Source organism: Chenopodium album, chromosome 18, assembly GCF_948465745.1.
Source record: "Chenopodium album chromosome 18, dcCheAlbu1.1, whole genome shotgun sequence".
Classification (NCBI taxonomy): Eukaryota; Viridiplantae; Streptophyta; class Magnoliopsida; order Caryophyllales; family Amaranthaceae; genus Chenopodium; species Chenopodium album.
Genome location: NC_137851.1, coordinates 4,157,959 through 4,183,681, shown reverse-complemented (window position 1 = coordinate 4,183,681; position 25,723 = coordinate 4,157,959). Strand labels below are relative to the sequence as shown.

Genomic DNA, 25,723 nt, shown 5'->3' with positions numbered 1-25,723 from the left:
AAAACCATCGGTAAATTATTTTTTTACCGATGGATTTTTCTAGCCATCGGTAAATCCCATCGGCAAATGAGCGTTTTCTTGTAGTGAATTTTTTTTCTTTAAAAAGCCATCCCATACACATCCTTACAAAATCCAATTGCCCAAAAAAATGAGCAAGACTTTATCTGATAAAAGGAACTTAATGTTTTCTAAAATATTTTAAATAATTCTCATTAAGTAATCGAAGACTGTAATATTGTGCTCCATATATCTGTGAAATTGCTACACCCACCTATCTTTGAAATTGCTACATACCAATTCAAGTACATATTATATACTACCTCCGGTTTTTATTATTTGTAACTTTAAACTAATATTTGTGAGACATAAAATATTTCAAAGTTGCAAATAATAAAAATCGAAGGTAGTATTTGATTTTACCAACAAAAAAAAAACCAACACTAGCTAATTACGGAGTACTTGATTAGCAATTTTAAGTTTTTAACTATTAATATGATTAAGTTATAGGTCTATATTTAACCGAATAAGCATAAATTATAAAGAGATTGAGGTTGATCATACATTCAAACTAGGAGTAAGGTTACAGGTTAGTATCACAAATTTTGAATGCATATATACATTAGAAGAATTGGGAGAGGAACTTGCATAGTTGCATATACATGTCTGATGTCTTTCATGTACATGACTAAAAAGCATCCTAGTTTTTTTTTTTTTTTTTTTGACAAAAGATACTATTAAAGAAAAACAGAATTACAACCTAACACTAACTAAAACAAGAACATTTAACAACCTACACACACTAAGTACCATTACAGGAAGATCGAAGAGAACTAAACATTGAAATGGTCTTGCAACAAACCAATAGCTGCAGAGCCCGGACCCCCATAAAAACCGAACCACATCCAAAAAGTGGACCAAGAGAAGCCAAATGAACCGAAGCAGTCGAGATGAATCAACAGCGCAGATCACTAACATTGATGAGAACCCGAGCTGGCACTGAAAGCAAAGGGAACTTTTAGTGGAAAATTTTGGGAGACGGACAAACCCAAAGTATGCATCCTGTTGCTGAGAAACCGACCTGTGACACCATTCCACTCCTAGGGAACGAAAAACATAACTGCATCCTAGGAGCCTGGGAACACAACCTGTAGAGTCATATACCTTAATGACTCTATGAGAAACCGTGCATCCAAATGCAGTTTCTCCTCTTGCAATTCCACCAACAGAGAATGCAAGAACATGGAGGACTTTGCTTAACCCAAACATTAAAAATGGGTAGCCTCCTTCAAGATATCGATTAACAGCGATGACTGACCTCGTCATCACCCAAACTAACCAAGGGATGATAGCAATTGACTGAATGCCCATATCATCCCACGAACGAGCAACAAGACCTGCAAACCAAACTCCTCCCTCTAAACCACTCTCCTCCTGCACAATCCATATGTAGGAAAACCTATCTAACTGCGCAAATAACTTCCCTCCCTGAAGAACTAATTTAACTACCAGGGGAACACATTCACACCCCGACAAGGCTACTAGTAGGACCACCCACCTAACGTAAAAGGGGTTGCTTAAACTCACAACCCTCGATACCCACCAACAAGGCTCCAAAGACCATGACCACGCTTCGATAACTTCCATAACTTGAACTATTTTAAGAAACTCTAACTCAAGACTAATAAGAGAAAGAGATTTATTAAGCAACAACAACCCAAGCAACAAAACAAACATTATAAACAAAAGCATCATAATTATACTAAAACAAAGCTAATAACAACTAAAAACTAACAAGCAACCTCGCGAAAGAACAGAGGAAAAAGGATTGAGAAAACCTTGATGAACCTCAGCGGCAGCAACCTCACCCAACACCACAAACAACCGTCCACGGCAACACAAGAACCCCTCACTCAACCGAACCTTGGATACGCGAGGAAACCCTAACCTTAACTTCACCTTTACCGTCGGGAATTGTTTAACGAAATTCCTTTCGACGGCGGCGTTAAAGCTAGCCTGTGGTTCTTGATTTATAAAAACAAGCCGCAAAACTCGACAGAGAACCACTGAAACACAACCACGCCGCCAAGAACTTGACGATGAACCCAATAACGGACGACCGAAGAGGAACCCCTGTTCTTCACTAACTGACCCTAAAAACGAAAAATAAATAGCAAAAAAAGAAAGCTACAGAAGGATTGGGCTCGCCGGCGACGGCTAGGCAAAACCCGCCAGTCGCCGGCGAGCAGAAGCTGCGAAAAGGGGAAGCGGTGGAGGATAGAGATGAGGGTTAGAGATAGAGAGTCGAGAGAGTTCTTTTGTATTGGATATCAATGTATAGTTATAAATTGTACAAAGCATCCTAGTTTACTCCTTGTATCTTATGGACTGTCGACCTATCGTTCCATAATAAAAATAGATGTTATGTATCTACGACTTTATAAAGTAGTAGTGTAGACGTGTAGTACTAGCCTTCTTTTTTGGCGTTTTTGCTTATATATAATGTTTTAAGAAAAATCAAGAAAATTTGAGATGTACGAATTCACAATTAAATGATTACGGGTCTGTTTACATTTAGTGAACTGAATTGATTGGAGCTGAACTAACCTGAACTGAGCTAAACTGAACTGAACTGAACTGATTGAAGCTGAACTGAACTGAAATTAAGTAAATGTGAACAGGCCCTACTACCGTTATATTCAATATAAAATCTTTTAAAAAGCAATTACGTTCGGCATTATATAATTCTTTTAAAAGGTCGTTAAGTTCGTTGTATTATAATTACCTGATTAATTCCGTTATGTTTGGCATAAAATCTTTTAAAAAGTCACTATGCTTGATATTAATTAATAAACTCTTAAAAGGTCGTTAAGTTCATTATTGTATTTTAATTAATTACCTGATTAAAATCTAATTTGTACAGTTCAGCATAAAATAATCTTTTAAAAAGTCATTATGTTCGGTATCAATAATATCTTAAAAGGCCATTAAGTTCGTTGTATTGTAATAACCTAATTAAAATTTGTTATGTTCAGTATAAAATCTTGTAAAAATTCATTATGTTTGATATTAAATCTCTTAAAAGGTCGTTAAGTTCGTTGTACAGTAATTACCTAATATATGTTATGTTTGGTATAAAAACTTTTTAAAAATTCACTATGCTCGGTATTAATAATCTCTTAAAAGGTCGTTATGTTCATTGTACTGTAATTAATTACCTGATAAAATCCATTTTGTTTGGCATAAAATCTTTTAAAAAGTCGTTATGTTCGATGTCAATAATCTCTGAAAAGGCCGTTAAGTTCTTATACTGTAATTACCTAATTAAAATTTGTTATGTTTGATATAAAATCTTGTAAAAAGTCATTATGTTCGATATTAAAATATAATCTCTTAAAAGGTCGTTAAGTTCATTATACTATAATTACCGAATTATAATCTGTTATGTTCTCTATAAAGTCTTTAAATAGCCATTATGTTCGGTATTAATAATCCCTTAAAAAGCCATTAAGTTTGTTGTAATGTAGTTTCAACTCCTGATTAAAATCTGTTAGGTTCATTACTCGTTATATATTCACGTGAGAAAACCTATCCATTATATTCGTTGTATATATTAAACCTATATCCAAATGATTTAATAAGGTGTATTATAAAATTTAAAGAATAACACATACACAACTTACATTTTATATAGGTAGTATTTATGTACATAAGATCAAACCTTAATGGTATATATGAATACTTAGCTTGACTATACTTTGACCATTCAAAATACTGAGTAACGTTTTCCCCTTGCAGGACCTTGCTTACTTGTTAAATCCTAAACAACGTTCTCATGAAAAAAGACTAGTGTGACTACTAAACATATGAGATAGTGTGACTAAGGGCCTGTTCTCATTGAATGAAATGAGGTGAATTGAACTAAACTGAACTTATTAAAGCTGAATTGATCTGAACTGAATATTTTATGAGAGAAGGAAATTAGGAGCTGAACTGAACTGAACTTATTAGAGCTGAATTGAACTGAAAATAATATGACGAGAACATGACCTAATTAGTGTTTTTTTTTTTTTTTTTTTTTTTTTTTTTTTTTTTTTTTTTTTTTTTTTAAGGATAGTGTGACTAATTAGTGATTGTACAAAACACTGTCTGCTTTTTGGATTGGATATCAGACATGATTCCCCAGTTCTTCCTTGATTTTTCTTTTCTCTCAACAAGGTAACATATATCTCCTCATTTTGGGATTGCTATCAGCAATTATGATTATTAACCATTGCATTATTGTCCAACATTATTAACCATTGCATTATTGTCCAACATTATTAACCATTGCATTATTTATTTTCAAGATTGTCACATTTTAAGGACTACTTGAGCAAATAATTTTAAATGTACAATTTGAACCTCAATGTTTTTAGCAAACGTAAACTGCCTAACGACATAGAAGAAATGATCATTTGTAAATTGTATACTCACGTAGTCACGTGCGAGTACCGTCTAAATACGAGCACTCGATTAAATGAATAGATTTTAATTTAAAAAGTATACTCATTTAAGATGGTGAAAAATGAACAGGGACGAAGAAGTTTTATCAATTGACTAAAGTAATATTCCGTACTATTATGTACGGTTGTACGGAGTATGTAACAAATATATTCCGTAGATGATTGTTAAATTTTTACAATTAGAGCAATATTTAGTATTGGAATCAAATATATTCCGTAGATGATTGTTAAATTTTCACAATTAGAGCAATATTTAGTATTGGAATCAATACAATCTTACACTAGCTAAGTGCCAGCCTATTACGAGTATTAAATTTATAAGGAAAATTTGTTAATTATCACCTACAATTGTTGTTGTTTTAATAATTATCACCTACAGTTTTTTTTTAAAAAAAAAAATTTACCACCAACTATTTTTTAAAACATTAAAACTTCTCACCTACTTGACTATCAACTCAAATGTGACGTCATGTGAGGCCCACTAACTACCTTTTTCCTCCCTTTCTTTCCTTCTCACTCAATTTTTCATTCTCATGTATTGTAATCTTCTCAAAATCGGGGAAAAACTTCAAATTAAATTGCATACTCATGTTAATTATTTTACGAATTGAAGTTTTTCCTGGATTTTGAGAGGAGTACAATATACGGGGAATGAGAAATTAAGAGAGAAAGAAGAAAATGAGGGGAATAAGGTGAGAAGGTAGTTCGTGAGCCCTACATGACATCACACTTCAGTTCAGAGCCAAATAGGTGAGAATTTTAATGTTTTAAAAAATAGTTGGTGGTAAATTTCAAAAAAAAAAAAAAATAAATAAAAAAAATTGTAGGTGGTAATTGCTAAAACAGCAACAATTATAAGTAGTAACTATCAAAAAATCCAATTTATTACGCATGCAATGACGATAATTGTTTTTGCATGCATCAACTTCAAGCTCCTCAAGAAGATCAAAGATGGTAAGGGGTGACCGGTACGAGCTAACAGACGAAACCGGACAACCCTGAACAAGCTGGGGGATCGAGTTAAGATTGATGCGTATATCCTTCCCCGATTTTGACGGGGAGTCATTCATCCATGACATGAGCTCCCCTCAATACCATTGGCTTCCTCCAGGATGCCTTGTTGAAGAGCGTTTCCATGTTACTGGAAAGGTCTATAAGGTATATATATGCTAATCCCTTTTCATCATTTTACGTCTTTAATTTGTTTAAATAATTATTCCCTCTATTTGAAATTAAATTCGCTTTCATTTTTTGATATATTTACGATTTTGAGTGATAATATTTGTTGATGAGTGAATTGTCATAAAATATCTATGAATCTGTGATATGTGTAATTATTTTAATAATCGGTGGTTTTAGCGGTTTATATTTTTAGGGCGAAAAGAATTTAAATTGAAATTGATTTTACTAAGCTATTGGATGAGTAGATCGGAGTAGATCGATGAGTTTTGAGTGTACACGTCTTAAATGATTCTACATGAAATGTTATTGAGTGTATATATGAATCTAAAATATTTTAATTTATTGATTCAATGTTCTGTGTATATAGTTTACACGCAATTCTTAATTTTGATTTAAAGACTTTATTACATATAAACTTTGTGTGAGTAAATTTCTTAACATTTCAAACATACATTTTAAACAAAATTCATTTTCATTTAATTTATGAGGAGATAGATGAGAAGAAATAAACTAGTCTCAAATTTATTCTTTTATTTTAGGGCTAACAATCCCTAACTCGACCTGATATCCGACCCGAAGTCACAGAGAAACCTGAACTTGATCCGGACCCGAAGTCACAGAGAAACCCGAGCTTGACTCGACCCGACCAGACCCGAACAACCCGAATTTGACCTTATTTGACCCAAATTTCATATATCGTAATAATATTAGTTTTCACTATTTTTAATAGTTTCTAAGCATGATCCGAAATCGACCTGAAATCTAACCTAAACCTGACTTGTTGACCCGAATTGCCACCCCTATTTTAAATGAATTAGTTTTTGGTAGAAACAATAGATTCAGAGTGAACCATTTTAATTATATTCGACAAAATTCTATTCCGTAAAGGGTTTTTTGTCAAAAACTACCTAATATAACTTAAAATTTGTGAGAAACTACCTAATATAAAAAATGTTGTAAGAAACTACCTTATAAAAGGTAAAATGTTATAAAGTACTAGCTTTGGCCGAATTTCCACCGTTAATCTAATTTTAAGGCATTGACCTATCTCAAAACACCCCCGATACCACCACAAAGGTTGCTTTTCAAGGTGGTAAGGTTATTTTGGGGGTAGTTAGATGATATTGCGAGTTGGTGAGGGTAGTTTAATTTCGGGATTCGGGATGTTGATTTTTGAGGTTAGAGGTGGTGGTTTTGGGATTGGAGGGTGGTTTCGGCTTGATTAAGACAATTTCAAGTAGGTTGTGCTGGTTTTGAGGTGAAAGTTGATAGAGTATAAAACATATTCCTGGGCCTCAACCATCGGCTTAAGCTTTTGGTTGAGTTGGTCCTCTAACATGGTATCGGAGCCAGCGTGACACAAAAGGTCACGGGTTCAAATCTCATCCACCCCCTCCTTCAAAGTGGAATTAATTCGCACCAGGTATGGGTGGGCCTGTGTTGCATCCACATTTCAAGCTCAAAGGGCCTTTCATGTGAGGGGGAGTGATAGAGTATAAAACATATTCCTGGGCAGTTTTTAACAACATTTTTTTTATTAGGTAGTTTCTCACAAAATCTGGGCTTTATTAGGTAGTTTTTGACAAAAAGTCCTTTCGTAAAATAAATTAAACATTTTTTTTTTGAAACCAAATAAATAAAATATTTAATATTTCTATACTCCATTATATTTACTTTAAAATTTTGAATAATAAAACTGTTCAATTTTCAACCAGCTAAAACATCATTTGAAGTAAAATAATAAAAATTGAGTAATTCTTGATATTATAGGGGTGTCACGTTTTTCAGTTTGGTATTTCCTTGAAATTGGTTGACTCGTATACAAGTTTCGAGCTTTCAACCATTGTTTGTTAGTAGTTACGTATATTTGTGCAGCTTTTGGGACTTTGGTTAATTAGGGGATATATTAACGTTAGAACAAAGCGTTTATAGTTTGGTTTTGTTCTCTATTGGGGCAGTTGCATGCATTCATGGGAAAGGAGTAATCATCTCTCTGACCCCTCTGGGTTAAGGCATCCTTACGTTACTTAGTACTGAAGTTCGTTGTTTGTTTCAAGTGCGCTTTTTATTTTCAGATTTTGGTGTAAAAACCTTATTCAATTGGGATTTAGATACTTCTCTCAACTTTTCTTCAAAATGTAATGGAGTTTAATCCGTCATTTAAAATGTGTATGATTTGAATGATCTTATTGATTTTCGTCCATTTGAGTTTTTGATGTTTGCACAACAACAAAAAGTCTCATTATTTTTAGCACCTTCTCTCTCTAGAAAGTTAGAAACCCTTGGTCTTATCCTCCCACCGCTTCCCCCTTTCTCCTCCCCTGCTCGCCGGCGATCGGCGCTACTATCTTAGCCATCGCCGGCGAGCCTAGTTCTTCTCCTTTCGTTTTGTTTGCTGTTTGGTTCGGTTCCTTGGTGGAGGAAACAAGAAAGATTGCAGCTTGGTTTTGTTCCTAAAGTTCACCGGAGTCTTAATCTAGTTTGGGGGTGTCGCCAAGTGTTTTGATTCTAATATCCAACGATTCGAGGAGCCAAGGCTACTCTTAACGCCGCCGTTGAAAGGAATTTCGTTAATTGGTTTCCGACGGTAAAGGTGAAGTTAAGACTAGGGTTTTCCTCACTTAATCAAAGGTTAGATTTAGGTGAGGCGGTCTCCCGCGTTGGCCTTGACGACGTGTTGTAGTGGTCAGTTTGGTTTTTGCCGGTGACGCGATTTTGGGTACTCTGCTTCTTCTTAAGACTCACTGAGTTACTTAGTGAGTTCATGGTTTCTCAAGTTTTCTCTGCTGTGGTTGTTGCTTAGTTGTTGTTTTCCTTTGTCATAGTTTATTAATGTTTTTATTGCTTTTTTTGCTTGTTTTGTTGTTTAAGTTTTCGATTCTCAATAATACTCCAACTATTGTTCCTAAGTTGGAGTTGTTTTTGTATAAGTTGCTGGTTTGGTTGTTTGGGTTGTTGTCTTTAATTAAAGTAGTTCTTGTTATGGAGGGTTATGAAGTGTGGTCGTTGTTCTCGGCGTCTTGTTGGTTGGTTTTAGGGGTTGTAAGGTTAAGCAATCCTTGGCTAGTTTGGTTGGTGGCCCTTTTAGTTGCTTGTTCGGGGTGGGATTGTGTAATGGGGGATTGTTATGTTGCATGTGTGGCTTCCCTCTTTGTTTGTTTGGGCGATGTCCTCTGTGTTTGTGCTATTTTCCAGAGGCTAGCGATATTTATGCAAGTAGAAAGTAGTCCCTGCATTTGGAGTTTGCAGGGGGAAGGTAAGTTTGAGGGGAGAGGTTTGTTTGCTTGTCCTGTTGCTTTTTGGATGCGGGATGATTTGAGTCTTCATTCTCTGGCTATCATCCCTATGTTGGTGTTGATGATGACAATGACAGTCATCATTAAAAATTTCCATCTTGAAGGAGGCTCCCCAACTTTAATGTTTGGGGTAAGCAAAGTTCTCCATTTTCTTGCATTCTATATAGGTAGAATTGCAAGAAAGAAACCTACATTTTGGTGTAAGGTTTCTCTTGGCAGAGTCGTGGAAAAATTCGACTCTCGTTGTTTGGCTCCCGGACTCTTAGGAGGTGGCTATGCTTTTCAATCCCTAGGAGTGGAGTCGTGTGATGGGTCTTTTTTTCGACAACAGGAAGCTTTCGACTTTCGGGTGTTTTGTCTCTACACTACTTCCACCGGGATTCTGCATAGGTATTATGGCAAGTTTCGGTTCCCTTCTTTAGTGTTCACTTGCATTATTTGTCCTTCTCCAAGGTTTGGGTTCATTTGGCAACTTTTGGTCCAACAAAAGGTTTGGGTAAGAACCTTTTGGTTATCCGGGCTCCAAGGAATTTGGTATGATGCACAAGGGTGTAATCATTCTCTTCGTTTTCCCTCTACTGGTTTAGCTAAGTGGGTTTTGTTGTTTTTAGTTTCTTGTTTTAGATCTCTTAGGTTGTAATTTGCTTTTTTTTTTATGAAGTTCTCACTGTCAAAAAAAAAAAAAAAAAAGGTATATTATATATATATATATATATAACCGTTGGTTGATTCCTTTCCTTTCAGAAAATCAATTATTCTGCATTTGATTGTCATTAAAGGTTTAGATCTAATTTTAAAAGTAGAATTGGAGAAAAAGATAGATGATTAATAACCTATTTACGTTGTATTATAGAAGTAAAAAGAAAGAGTGTTTTGCACGTTAGGTTTTGGACAAATAATAAAGCCGCCACAAATCTTCTATTGGTCAATGTTGATTATTACTCGTATTAATTGTCTTATTTTATGATTTCTTTTGTTTATTTGCTCCTAAATTTTAATCCTAAGGAGACATAGGGATCGGAGGGTTTATAAAGGCTAATTAGAGTAATTAGCTTTTATTTAACTTCTTTGTTGTTTTTTCATAATGTAGTATTATTATGATCCTGAAGGCTGGCAATATTACGCTAAGTGCGGTTTTCTAAAGTGCTTGGAGAATCGGGGAATATTTGTTGTAGATCCCTAAACGGTAATACTTCCATAAGTTCCCTTTTAATTTTTAGTATTACTTTTTTTTTTTTTTTTTTGAATAGAATTTTTAGTATTACTTCGTACTAAAAATGTTGTTTGAAATTCCATGTATTTTACCCATTGTTTTTTTTGATGCAAATGTATTTTACATTATTACCCATTGTTATGTCTTTTTTTTTTTTTTTTTTTTTTTGATATTTTCAGGAATCTACCTGTGTGCAACTATATTGGTCGATCGAGGTCTTGAAGGATAATAATTGAAGAACTTATTATTATGGAGCCTTAAATTTCTGCAATGAGATGTTTTTCTTTTGGATATTATAATCTAACCTTCTCTTGATCATGTTGTTTGCTTGGATTCCATAGATTGTTGCTTTATTTGGTTCGATTATTGTGGTTAATAAGGGGACTTGCTTACAAATCTCAAAAGTATTAAGCTAATAATAGCTAGCTTGATGGAGCGGCTATAATATATAATTAGCTTGCCTAAAAGCTAATTTGTGTGAGTAGAAATTTTCTAAAAGATGGGAGACTAGTAAAATAAAATTTTAAAAATTAATCAAAATGAGTGGGGTTTAGTTAAATAATAATTAAAGAATTTTAAAAAAAAATTATTAAAAAAAAAAAAAAGACTAGTAGCTAACATTCATGGCACATGAATTAGCTTGAAATCTTATGTGACATAGATAGTTAATTTGATAACTAAGATAGTTTGTCACTGGGGATGCTAAGTGTTTAACTGTTGAATAATTATGGTCTTCTTTTGAAAAATAGCTTGAAAAATAGCAAATTGAATGTGCTAAACATTCCATCTCATCAATAAACCCGTGCTCATTATTTTGTTTTAGTTTGTCTTAATTTTTACTTCGTATCACTCACTTCTTTTTAATTATACCTGTTTAAGGTTAGTATATACGAGCACTTAATATTAATTATTTTATACAATAATTCATCCAACACATGCTTACCTATATTATAATAATTTTTTTTAAAAAAAAAAACCTTTATACTTCGTCACAAAACCTCACCATATACATCCTTCCTAGTCCAATTGTTCCCACATCTATACTATATACTAAAGTAATTATCGGAGGGGACACTTGGCATAATTTTGTGAAAATTTTTCCCTCCAAAATGCTTTTTTTTTTTCTTTTTTTATTATTATAATTATATTAAAAAAAAAATAAAAACTCTTTCAATAAACTTTATATATATATGTGTGTGTGTTTTTTTTTTTCTTTTGGTGAAGTATCCATCTATATAACTAATATTAAAGTAGCAACCGCTGACATCATTCTATTTTAAAATTAGACACATGTCATATTATCATTAAAAAATTTCCCTCCAAAAAAGAAATGATGTCATTATTTTGTGAATTTTACAGTATTTATTTTATTAAAATTCTAATCAGCTACATTTTTATACGTATCAGATTTTAAAAATGATCCATTGTCTTTAACAATAATAATCTAATTTTTCTTCCACAGGTACCCTTTTCATCATTCATTTTTTCTATGAGCTCTATTTTTTTTTTAATATTTAATATTTTATTTGTTTTTGGAATATTTTTGTTTTATATTTGGTATTAAAAAAAAAAAAAAACAAACAAATTCATACAATTTTATTTGATCAAATCGTGCATCGCACGAGACTAATCTAGTTTATATATGTTTGTAACACATAAAAATTTAAAGGATAGACATTAATAAATTTAAATTTCAAAAAAAAAAAAAAAAAGGTATTACATAAGTCATTTAAGTTCAATTAACTCTATTACAATTAACTATTATTAATAAATCATACTTTATAAATCCGTGTTTTGCATGGAGCCAAAACTAGTATAAAGAGTAAGATTTTGTTGATGAAAGTACTTGCAATACGTAGTATTACAAATGTTTTCTAAAGTTATATTTTTATTTGTTTATGGCTAAGACGAGATAGGGTCATATCAAGTTGAACGAACCCTTCACAGTTAAATAGTTATCCTATACTCTATAGTTTAAGACACACTAAGTTAGCGACATACTGTATACTCCCTCTGTCCCTTAATTAGATTCCTACTTCTCTCTATTATGTGAGGAATAAATAGTAGAAGTAGAAATCTAATTAAGGGTCGGAGGGAGTATATGTTTTTAAAATGATTGAATAAAGCTCGCTACTCTTTAAAGAAGTAAATTTTTTACTATTTAATGCGGCGAACTTTTAATAGCTTTTTAAATAAGCAAATAAAGTATATCTACTACTCCGTATTTTTTCGTTATACCACATACTTTTAAATAGCTATCCTATAGACCAATACCCACCTAATTTAATGTACAAAGTTTTGGCTCTTGATTTAATGCGGCATACCTTTTTTTTTGAAAAAAAAAATAAATAAATAACATTACAAATCTAATATTAAAGGTCTGTTCTGTTCAGATTATTTTTCAGTTTACTTCAGTTTTAATAAGTTAAGTTAAGTTCATTTATTAATTTCCTTCTCTCATAAAATATTCAGTTCAGTTCAGCTCCAATAAATTCAGTTCAATTCAGTCAATCAAAACAGACCCTAATTAGTATCACAAGCCACAATACATATATCTATATGACATACCAAATATTAAATACAATACTCCCCGTCAAAATAAATAAAATGCTCGTACTTGATTAACAATTTAACTTTAATATCTAAACTTAATAAGCATTAAACTAAAAATAAAATTCAAAAAAAAAAAAAATTGATTAATACATGATGCAATTGTTGAATTACTTTTCGTATGGCTTTTTTTTTTTTTTTTTTTTTTTTTGAGAAACTTTTTATATGGTTGAGTCTCACCAAAATATACATAGTATATTTACGACGAAGGAAGTACAATACAATAGTATTTCTGATAAGTTGTAAAAAAAAAAAAAAAAAAACCAATTAAAAACCAACAAACACAATAAAGTCAATCAAGATTCAAGACTCGTGAATTTTAAAACAAAGTTTGATTTACAAATAATGGAGTAAGAAATAATGCATCATCTGATCATCTCACATTATATTGAAATATTCGAAAAACACGTCTCTCTCATGATGACGTGAAAAAAGGGAACCAAACGCAACGGGGGGAAGCTTTAGAGCATATACTTTAAACTCCCGTGTTTGCCTTGCTTGGTCTAGATTCTTCTACACTAAACTGGAGTACTACGTACAAAGTGTTTACAACATTTTAAAGTATCGGATTTGATCATAATTACTACCTTCGTTTTACAGTAAATTATTATTTATAAGTGTGAATAGAAAATATATAATCGGTACAGATAATTTAAAATGAAGATAATATAATAGTATTAGATACTTCGTATATAACACACTCCTTTCAATTTATTACCTTCTATTTTTGGCTATGAAGGGAGCTACAAAGGGAATAAGATGTACGGTATTTGATAATTTGACTAGTTTATCTATATATAGAGTACACTTTTTACATTTAAATAAAAACATTAGCTAACTAGTGTTATTTTGACCATGTTCGTATGATATTATTTGTTTTAGTCTAACTCACTTAAATTTGTTTTGAGCACTTATAAATAATGTAATTCTTTCTTACAATTTTAAAATGGGACCTAAGTTAACACCCTAACAAGTAAGGTATTAAGAGAATCTAATCAAAGCACGTATTCACGCAAGATTAAGCACAGTCTAGTCGTTATCATGTCCACTATTCTCCTAAGTTTTTAAAAAACAAATTAAAGATGTAGGTCTAATAAGAGCAATCAAATAAAATCAAATCAAATACGTATTATAAATACATGTTATGAAAAATATTCCATTCCAATAATGAAAAATATAGTCATTGATAATATAAAATAATTTAAAGTCAATTACAGTATGTTTTTGTAAGAAAAAAAATATACTCCGTACAAAGTAATTATACTCAAAATATAAAGAGAGAATTTATCACAATTTAAGTTAGACATTATGAAATGGGTCTGGGCAACCCGAACCATAGAAAATGAGAGTTTAGTCCACAAACAAGGATTAGGAGATTCTATACTAAAACCAATTGATAATAGTAGTACTATTATAAAGTGAAAACACCTCTTCTCTTTGTCCAATGTGGGACACTCACAAGTGGGTTACAATAGGTTTCGACAAAAGTCAAGCTTATGGTGATACTCCGTATGTGTTAGTTGGAATTTATAGGATATGGATTATAGGATGAATTTTATAATATAAACTATAAAGTATAGTTAGTAGGAATATATTTTATTGTTAGTATAATAATAAATAAAGGGTAATGCTATATGTAGCCATAAGGGCTATATATAAGCATTAAATACACTCTTGAAAATTGTATAAAATTAGGAATTCATGACAAAATACACGTAAATCAGTGTAATTAGTGTTTATATTTTTATGATTTTTTTTTAACTTTTTACGATTTTCAAACGTAAATTTAATGCTTATATGTAGCCCTAAAGGCTTTGTATAGCATTTTCCTAAAACAAAAAGTAATATAAGTGGGGTTTGTAAGAGAAACAAATAATTTAATATTTATGTAAGTGGGGTAAGTGAGAGAAAGAAATACGGAGTAATAAAATAATAGTGAGTCTTTACTAAAATAAAGAGTGTTGCAATTATTGCGAAAATTGAAGAATAATAGTAAAACAAGTGCATTGATAAACGTGCAAAATCAAACAGTAATAAATATAAAAAAAAAGAAAACGGATTGAATATTAGTTTATGATAAATTCACACATAAATAAATACCGTATAATAATCGTAAATGAATATGGAGTATTTTCATAATTACTCGTAGTTAATATTTCCCTTTGTTAACTTCTTATATATACGGAGTAACTCTTATAGCAATTTTATTGTAAGGTAATTAGCTAATTGTCTTGTTATACCACACAAAATTTTAAGTTAATCTCAATTATATACCTAGTTTGTATCTCAATAGTTAGCTACTAACTTGTAAATAAGTCTTAATTTTTTAAATAACTTTTTAAAGTTAATATTATTATTATATCAATATCTCTTTTGACAAGTTTTTTCTCAATCAATTTAGTTTGGCCAATGTAATTTGTTTGACCAAGCTAATACACGTCCCAATGCCTATCTTACGTTTCCTGAAAAAATTAATTATTTTTAATTTTTAATTTATAATTTAATTAATTTATAATTATCAAGTGCATATCTAGGGTTAGAGATTTTGTGTCGAGGGGTTCAAATTTTAAACATGTGTCCAACTTTAGACGGCACACCAAAACACAAGCAATTCTTATCTGTCATGCCTTTGAATTTTCTCGTCCATTAAAAAAACCCACCTAAATTTATCACCAACCGACTTAAATACGTCAGCATCCATCTAACCGTCCATTCCACATCCCTAGATCTAATCTCAGCCGTTCCTTTCCACCATCTTTCTCAATAAATCACCCCTCTCCCGCCTCGCAACTTTGTCATTCATTCAATCTTATCATATATTCGCTTTTTTCTCTCTTTTCTCTAAAACTTTGCAACTCTGAATTTCTCAGATCTACGTTATTTAGATCTGAATCATGAATTTCTTTCAATTGATTCGAACGGATCGTTCGACGATCTACGTTTTGAGTATGATTTCTTCGTGTTCCGTCAATGGATAATCTCTCAAATCCGATTCTCTGCTATGGCGGTGATGATGCTGGGGTTGTTGTGTTCTTCAATTCTTAGAGGTGAAATACTCTAGGTCGTACGCAATCAGAAGCAGATCATTCATCCGAGATGGTGAGTTTTTAGATCTGAGCTTTTAAATTTATAGATCTGTGTTTATGAGCTTTCAAATAATCAGATCTTGTTGATTTATTTGATTTCAAATCAAATTATGTCGTTTCTTTGATTGAAATTACGTTATAGCACGATATCTTCAAGATCTTTCGATTAAATCTGATTTTATGAATGTTAAACTATCTGATTACAAAGAACTTGATGTACTAGCATGTCTTCGACTTATAGTCTAAGATCTTATATGTTAAAAAGAATTTAATTATACGATTTTTTTTTAAATTTCCATGATTTATTAAGGTCTTTTGTTGTGTTTGTCTCGCCCTACTATCCTACAGAGGAATTCAAACTTCTTTCAAATGATTTGTTTGGTTTAGACCTTTGATGCCTTTAGTTTCGAAATCTGAACTCGACTTGTTGAAATATTTGACTTTCTATGGTTGAATTTGAAAGTAACATCATTATTTTAATTTTTTTTATTATTGATTTTGAAAGTTAGTTCTTTTTTAATTGTACAATGAATATACTGATCTTATTCTCATAAGATCTTAAATTTCTAGAGCTAATTCGTGTGTTTTAATCTTTTCTCAGATCGATGATAGCCGAATGTTGATTTTACACGGTTAATCTCAACGTTACGAAACCCGTAATGATGGTGTCGAGTTTCATTGAAGCTAAAGCGAAACCGTAAATTACAAGTGGATTTTCAACTGCTGGTTGCTGCTGTAATGGTGGTTTGTATGTATTGCCAGTATGATGGTATTGGAATTATGATGTTGATTAGATTTGAATCTGGTTGGATTCATTTCTTTGTGTGCGTGGTGAGGATGAAAAAAAATTGTGAGTGAAAATAATCCGACCTTTGCCATGTTGGGTGCGCTCGCTTGGCAGGTCAACCCTTAATAAAAAAAGAAACGTTTTTGTGGTTTGTTGGGGAAGATGGCACGGTGTTTTGGCCGGCTCTTCCCCACTGTGTGCTTGCGTCTGTCTCTCTCTTCTTCTCTCTTTTTCTCCGTTTCCTACTCCCTCGATTGAAATCGTAGTTATACATCGATTGACAGTCCCGATCATATCAGTCTCATCCTTTGGAGCGCTCGGTAAACAGGTATATTTTCTTAGCTAATACTCCACTTGAATATATTCCATTAACTATCAATTGGGGTCTTCGTTTATCATGAGTTTAACATTGGTTAAGGATTTAATTATTATGTCACTAAACTTGAATTATCATACTATAAATAATTTAATTATAAGGTAATATCAACTTGTTTCAGATTTTCTTGCTGGATAATCCCCTTATTTCTCATAGATGGGTCACTAAACAGTAGTTAATGGTCATACTTCATCAAGGTTAATATAATGTGATAGAGCTATTATTAACCGAAATCAATTATAGAAGTAATTTTCCGGTTAGTCAATTTTATTGTGTCAACCCATTGATCAACTTTTAAAAGTATTACCATTCCATTGTTCACAAGTTATTTTGGTTTAATCTACTTATTAATGATCGTCGACTATCTTGTCATTTAACTTGACCGACCTTGTAACATATCATCATATACCATTGTATTAATCAGTGTTATAGTCCAATTCATTGTCAATTGATTCATTAATCATCTGAAATGCTGGTACTGCCTTACTTAACCAACTTGTAACAATTATTTTTCCTCTGGTCTCCATTGCTCTAGTTTTTTCCATTTATTTTGCAAGTTCTATATTTTTCATTCCATTTTATAATTATAAAAAATTTTATGGCATTTGCAAATATTTAATTCATAATATTGGAGAATTTCGATTAATTTTCAACAATATCCCGTGGTGACATTGATGTTGTGATCAGTGATCTGCCTAGCAGGATATCAGTTGTAAAGTAATTGTGTATAGGGTGTGTTAGGGATTATTAGGAATCCTATGTACTTGTATGTATTATGGATGTTGCAAGCTTTTGTACAAGAGTATTGGGCAGTTTGTTCGACGTTATGCCGTTCTTAGTGAAGCTGAGGACAAGCGAGCGGAGTGGATGCTGGAGCCGAAGACACGAAGACCTGAGGTTGAAACCTTGAACGCGCAAGGTATTGATTTTGGTTGCTGCACGGGGTTCCTTTGTTTCAGTCAAACAATTTTGGCATCACTTCTTTGATTTGTGCCAGCCCTTTTTTTGGTTGATTTGTTCTTTTTCTAGTACGTACATCAGATATATGTTGGATATGAAATGGTTCTTCAAGTTGCTGTACATGCGAATTTGCTTGAGTGCTTCAAGATGTTTTGTTCGCGCGGGTGCTGCTGTAGTGTTAATTGGAAAGCAAGGAAAGGCTAATTATTTGTTACACAGGCGCTGAATCGCCTCTGGTTTTCTAAATATGAGTTGAAGCAAATTTTCAAGGAGCGTCAAGTGGATAAGTTCTCTTCTCTTGTGAAATCTTGTTTAACATTAAGCACTTTTGTCCATTTTAGTTCTGTAAACTACAGTAAAAATTTCGTAGTTGATTGGCCATTTACTTGAATTTGTCAGAGGCCTGTTGGAAGACTGATATGAGTTTAATCTTCTAGTTAAATTAGTGCAGTACTTTTTCCCTGCGAATGGTTGCCATGTTATTTGTGTTTTAGTTAATATTTGTTCTTTGTGCTCCACTTTTTTATAAGTTGGTAATTTGTGATTTTAAACGCTTGTTTTGTGAATTAATGAACCTAACCTGTGTTGGTCTATTACAATTTTCTCTTGCAGGACTGTTGAAGTGGTTGAATTTTGGTTTTATTTTCCTGCAATTTTCAACTTGAAAAATCCTTTCAAGTTGAAAATCCGCCTTTTTCTTAAAGTTTTGACAAAGATTGTTTAATTTTATGGAGTAATTGTTTTATTAGCATATTTCAGTCTGTTTTAGATTTTGGTTTTGTTTGCAGTCTGTGTTTAAAAAATCCCCTTTGATTATAACAGTTTTTTTTTTAAAAATAATTTTATTGTTTGAAGAATTATTTTTTGCAGAGTATTTCAGAGTCCTGTTTGATTTTTCTTATTGGTGAAATATTTTGATGAAACTATGAAAGTACCACATCTTGTACTTAGTATATGTCTTCTACTTTAAACAAATGCTTATGTTATTAACTGGCGAACTTTGTTTTTTCATTTCGTTTGTTCCCCGTAGGTTTTTACCATGATGAACTCTGTGGGACTTAATACCTGCAAGTCTTTTTAGTCAAAATGAAATGGTTTATACCAACTGTTTAATGGACAGTTTGTTTTAACAACATTACAATTTTAATATTAATTATACTCTGCATTGATTAAATTTACAGAGCAATACTTTGAAAGAGTTATTGTATTGGTTTGGTTAATTCTAAGCACAAAGTTAAAAAGCTATACGGTAGAAGTCTCGTTAACCTGAATGATAAATGGAACTGTTAGCTCAAAATGGTAGAGCAACCGGGTTTTACAACCTGGTAGGTTGGTGGTTCGAATCCACCCAGGTCCGACAATATTTCAAATACTTGATTGGCTAATTGAAAGAAAATACTTGTGTCATTTTTCTGATTAATAGTGACAAAATATAGCCGACCCCACTTTTGGGATTAAGGCTTTGATTGATTGATTGATTGATTGAATAGTGACAAAATATATTACCTTAGCTTCATTAGCAAAATTTAACAAGAGATGTTGTTTTAGATATTACGGAGTAATATTAGTCTATTAGAGGCTGTTGTAATCTGAATATTATTAGTTCTGAAACAATAAAAAACTGCATTAATTGTTACTTAATTATACTGTAACACTTATTCTTTTTGTTTGAGGAGGGTAAGGGTAATTGCTAGCTTAGATTTTAGAGAAGTAACAAATAGTGGAAATCATTACCTCGAAGTAATGGTAATAATTGTAACCAAACACTTAAAGCCTGTTATGATTTACTAAATTAAATTGATTGGAGCTGAACTAAATATTTAGGACTTGAAGTGATTGCAGCTCAATTGAACTGAAAATAAATTGAATAGAACATTAATAATGGTAATGATTTAAGTGAATTTATTCCTACCCCAAAAAAATACTCTAATCTCTATGCCAGGAACATTTCATCAGACTAACCAATCAAGGCTTTGTGTTTTTTTTTTTCAAAAAAAAAAATATGTTTTGTGCATCTTAAACAGTCCGTTCTTGTATTACTTTGTCTGACATTATTTGAAATCGTGTATATACATACATTTTTGTCTCCCTGAACTTATTTTGTGAACTTGAACTTGTTTATTACTTTATTACAGCTATAAAAAGATTTTTCATCCGAATAACTTTTGAAACCCCTTTCTCAGAAACCATGCACTATCCCTGATGTTACCATTGAAAAAAAATATTCCATAATGTTTGTAAATATCCATGAAACTAATACGGAGTGAACTGCATAAAGTAAACTTTTGAAGTAGAAATTTGTGAAAATAAAAATTTATACTACGTAAAAGTTGCTTTTATGAATTACAATACCATGGACTTATGGTGTATAATAGCATAATACGGAGTAGTTACCCAAGTTAATCTCACTATCCTGTTGTACAAAAGCCTAAGGTACGGTGGTCTTGAATCAATGATTGGAGGTGTGTGTATACACTAACATGCTTGATCGATAGTCAAGACTAAAGAGGCATAATTGGATGGTTTTAACCTTTTAAGTAGTCTCTTGAGGTTTTATGGAATCCTTTACAAGCAGCTCATAATCTTTCTTTATGTGTTTGAAAATGTCGAAAATTCACTAAAAACAAGAGCTATGATCCACAATATCAGATCAATTTCGGGACTTTCTTTTTTTAAAGAAAATTGAAGAAAAGGTTGGTTTGAAACCACAATACTATATAACTAATGGGCATATAATGCACTGAAAATGAGTTTAGCTAAATGACATGATCATGAGATGTATTTAGGAAATGCAAAAGGTGATTTCAATCATCAACTACGCATTTAGGGGTCCATTGAGATGTAAATAATTGATTAACTTATCACACCTTTGTTGGCGTTTGTTCATTATATTGTTTATAGTGATGTTACACCCTCCATTGTTGATATTGATTATTTATTTGTTGATAGTGAAGCCTTTGATTTTTGGTGTTTGATAGTGAAGCCTTTGCAATATAACAATGAAGGCATCGAAACATCGAATCGAAGGTATCCAAATTGGGGCTACTTTATGTTAAGAAACACAAATAATTTAGAGCTCCAATATATTTTTTTTTTGAAAGATAGAGCTCCAATTTTTAATTGTTGATTTATATAATTCTTTGTGAAGCAACTGTGGACATACAAATCAAGAGAGGGTACACATGATACTATCATGCATTACCAAGAAATGGGCATTATTAAAAAAAAAAAAAAAAAAGAGAAGAAAAAAAAGAAAAAAAAAGGTACCTTTGGATGCCTTTTTATAATTATTTAAAATACAAGTTGAGTATTTTTCATCATTTTTATAATAAAAACAACAAATTCCAAAATTCTCTCCCTTTTTACAAAAATCAGCTAAAAGTTCCCAAAATGCACCCATCGAAAATACAGCCAATTGTATTTTAGTAAACTTTGTTGAACACAGCACAAGCAGACAACTTTGAAAGTTGAAACCTTTACTCATTGGAATGCAAACAATATACGCCTTATCACAGGATGATGTACACTTTCGAAAACGCGTAAGCCGACCATTATTCAATAGAGAAAAACGTGTCTGAAAATATCATGGTAACTTCGTAGTTCGTAGACAACCAGCAAGCAATCCCGTAAAATTTTATAATATATGTACGACAACTTATACTCCCTTCGCCTCTTAACTAGTACGTGTCTATTTCTAACATTTATTACTAACATAATAAAGAGATATAGGCACATAGTTAAGGGGACAGAGAGAGTATTATAATAATACGGAGTATTAGAAACTTAAAAAACATTAATTTTAAGAGAATTACTATAAAACGTATTCAATAGTTACTTATATTATTCCCGTAAAGATGTACTGGGAAAGTTATGTTTAACAACAATACCATTATAGAGATTACATATACGATTATAGACTAGTAAAAATGGAAGGAAAAAAAATGACAAAACTCCTGGGAACCTAAAAATGACGGTCCAGGAATACATTTTATAGGCGATTGCCAGAATATAGTAAAAATATTACAAGATCCAAAATGAAAGGAAAAAGAATCAAGGATACTTCAGAACCTAGGGAGTCCCGGCAATGAGATTCAAGAACACAAAATTAGCTTACGAAGTTACGATAAACATACAGAGATCTGGACGTGGAATGAGGCCGACATGTTGTTGCTTGTGTTGTACGAAGCTATATTTCTTGAACCATGAGATGATCCCATTGTCGATTTTATTCCCTATTCTCGAAGAAAAAGAATTTTTGGTTTTGTAAGGTTTAGTAAAAGAAAAAGAAAAAAAAAAAGTATCTCTCAACGTAAGTCACAATTCCCGCGGCAAAAACTTTTGTACAGCTCAAAGGGTCCTGAAAGAAGAGGCTTTCCTCCTTTCAAGTTTCAGCCTTCTGCTGGCTTCGCTTTTTATAGGCTTCAGCAATCGCTCAGTTCCAATTTCCGACTGAAGGGCGGACTGCAACTGCCTTAGATGGCCACTGCACTGTTGATGGCCAGTGACAGTAGAGCTATTGACAGTCGGTTCTTCCAAAGTTACCTTTCTTTGATAAGGCGAATGCCACTTAGCTTGTAAATAAGCGAGGGACCTCCATGGAGGAAGAGGCATAGAGTTCTGCTTAAGAGAAACCCTGGCAGCTTCAGCCATAACTTGAAGAAACTGTTTCAGCTTTATCAAAGAGCCCACAAACACAACTGGAAGTGATTTCAATATTTTGTCATATGATTCAACAGCTCTAGCAATCTCAAAGTGGCTTCGAAAATCAATGTCAATTATCAAGCGGTCAGTGCTTCCATCATTCAAGTAATTCACCACATCAATATACTCATGATCACCTTCATTAAGAAAGGAATACAAAGAGAATACAATCAGTTCACGTCTACTATACTTATCACTAAGATAAGACCTCTCCAGAGTCTCCACTAATAAAAGCTTTTTCATTCACATAGAAGAAACTAGACAGATCCCCACATTGTCTGATAGCGAATGGTTAATTGAATTGATTATAAATTAACCAGAAGAGTCTTTATGTTCGAAGAAAACACACTCCAAATTAAATACGATTATTTGACAGACAACGGCCACGCTACAGACAAATTTAACTCACAACTCTTAGATAATGTTGCACACATAGTTCCAAAAGTTCCAACTTCTAGCCAGCAAATTCTATCTCTCTTTTCCCAACATTCAGCATGAACTGAATGAAATTTAGCAAACACTAGCAATGAATTACAAAGGCTAACGTTAACAATATCCAACAGACACACGTGTACTTTCTCTCAACATCCCACATGCTTATAGTGCAAAGTTATCAGCAAAAAGGTTGGACATTCAAACAGTTCATAAAAAGGATAAATCCAAAAATACTACTAAAAGATGTTCAACAATTTTATAGAGCCCCATGAACCAGCAAAATCAAAGAGTTTTATTAAGCTAAAATTGATCGTAAATTATACTCGTAATTGCAGTAGATGTCAACAAAACAGAATGATTAAAAGGTGTTATAAAATGAAGAATATTAGGGATATGACTTATACCTCCAGGAACCTTGTTACAACCTTGCCATTTCGAAGCACACACTGCAGCATCGTAGCCTGATGATCTGAGAAGCTTTACCAAAGAATAACGAATACAACTTCCATTGCATAGACCAGCCTTAAAAAGCTGAAGATCCTTTCCACCCATCGAAAGTAAAAGGGATTGAACAACAGAATTCAGGTCACTCTCATACTGATCCACCGAGCGCTTAAAGAACTGTACAATGGCATAAAAGAAGAGCTCAACACAATAGCTAGAGGAAACGTTATGCCAAACAGCTTATAGAGGCTATAAATCAAACCATGAAAGCAGAAATGGACCTAATCAATGTCATCCTACAACTATCAAAACAGCAGCAGTTGATATAACCAAAATTCGGATCATAGTATTACGCTCCAAATATTGTATCTTATGAACCAAACAAAATAACATCTTGAAATTGCAAGTGGTGCATAGGATACAATCCAATAACCTGCTTCTACCGCAATAATCGTATAACATAAGAATCAAAACTCGAATCAATATTACAATTGGAACTTCCTCAAATATAAAGTTTCAAGCAAGTATTTCAATACTCAAATATAATAACACATTTCTCTTTAAGTGACCGTAACTGTAAGAAATCCCAAGATGTCATTATCCGTGGTTAATTCAATCAAATTCATAGCACAAAGTTCCAAATTTACAGAGCTATCAAACAAATTCATCAAAATTCAGCCAAAAAAAAACGTTCTCTTCACGCTAATTGAATTCACTACTCAACTCCTTGAAGAATTTCACAATTAAACAGGCAATTTTATATAAACTGGAATTGAAATTCGTTCTCTCATATGCAAGCAACTGAAATTCAAACACAAAACGTCTAATTTAAGTAACTTCCTAATGTAACAGTAAGGAAATTCAGCTCAAAAATTAAAATCCATTTATCAAAACAATTAAAATTGCAACGACTAATAGTAAAATTCAGCTAATTTCAATTCTTTATCTCCACAACTAATCAAATTACAAAATTTTCTTCAACTCAAACAATTTTTTCAAAGAAATCTCCCGCAAAAACCACTGTACCAGCTCAGAACAATCCAATTTCCACAAATTTAAACAAAATTCAACCAAAAAAATAAAAAAAATTGAGCTGATTAAAGCGAAGAAAAAGTACCGAAATCTTGTCGGCGAGGTGGTGAAGATCGGAGAAACCAGATTCGCCATCACTGCTACTCAAAGAATCGGCACCATAACTTCCATTATTCTCAAGAAAATCACTAACCATGGCAGCCAAATCATGCTCGCTTTCATGGCTGAACTTTCTCTCTCCTCCGCCACCACCACCGCCAAAACCACCGCCCAACACCGTTCTCCGCCATATATCTCCGGCAGGACTACAAACCTTGACTTCCATATCATTCACCTCCGTCGTCGACGCCGGAAAAACCTTGGCGCTTCGATCGAACCACAAATTTCCGAACCCTAATTTTTTGCCTGTTGTTCGTATTTTTATCATTCAATTAAAATTCGAAAACTTTTCAATTCAAAGATTTTCGGCCAAATTTGACCGGAGAAATATTCAAAAATTCAATTAACAGCTGAAAATGTTAAATGTATGAATATAATTGAATTCAAAATCTTGAAATGATTTTTTTTTTCTTTGTTATTTTGCTTATGTTTAATAATATTAAATTAATTTGGTGCGTTTTATGATCCAAAGGGTGTGTTGGTGAAAAAAAATAAAATTGAAGAGAGAAAAAAGTTGTAAACATACCCTAAGGACGGAGAGAACGGTAGAATTGCGAAATTTGGTCATATAAAGAGAGTGGAGAGAGAAATCTTTTTTATATGACGAAAATGCCCTCACCTATTTTCCAGGATTATGGAGATTTTACTGATTTGTAAGTTTTGATTAAAAAAAAAAAAAAAGTGATTAATTGAGTCATTTTGTAATTTACAGTTCAGCGGGAAGACGGGAGGTTTTTGGATTAGGTTTTGAATTTGGACGGTAAATTAGGCCATATTCTTTACCATTTCTTTTGATAAGTTATGCTTGCTACCTAAAATGTTTGGGTTGTTATTTTTATTTTAAAGGTGAGGAAAAGATGAAACATTATAAACTCGTGTATTAAGGTCTGTTATGATTTACTGAACTGAAATAAAATGAGGTGAGCTGAATTGTTTATGA

General features: G+C 32.4%; 1 protein-coding gene and 1 long non-coding RNA gene across 2 annotated transcripts; one reads left to right on the top strand and one right to left on the bottom strand.

Moving 5' to 3' along the window:
- Window positions 1-15,544: 15,544 nt before the first annotated feature.
- On the top strand, window positions 15,545-18,489 carry LOC145591225 (uncharacterized). The gene is made up of 2 exons (XR_014102281.1): window positions 15,545-15,902; window positions 16,491-18,489. It is a non-coding gene; the product is annotated as an uncharacterized LOC145591225 (long non-coding RNA).
- Window positions 18,490-21,820: 3,331 nt separating this feature from the next.
- LOC145591224 (uncharacterized) lies at window positions 21,821-25,278 on the bottom strand. Its single transcript, XM_081647628.1, has 3 exons — window positions 24,710-25,278; window positions 23,553-23,769; window positions 21,821-22,850 (listed from the first exon to the last, which is right to left on the bottom strand). Exons 1-3 carry the CDS (start codon window positions 25,049-25,051, stop codon window positions 22,360-22,362), a joined length of 1,050 nt encoding a protein of 349 aa, XP_081503754.1. The 5' UTR covers window positions 25,052-25,278; the 3' UTR covers window positions 21,821-22,359.
- Window positions 25,279-25,723: the final 445 nt, after the last annotated feature.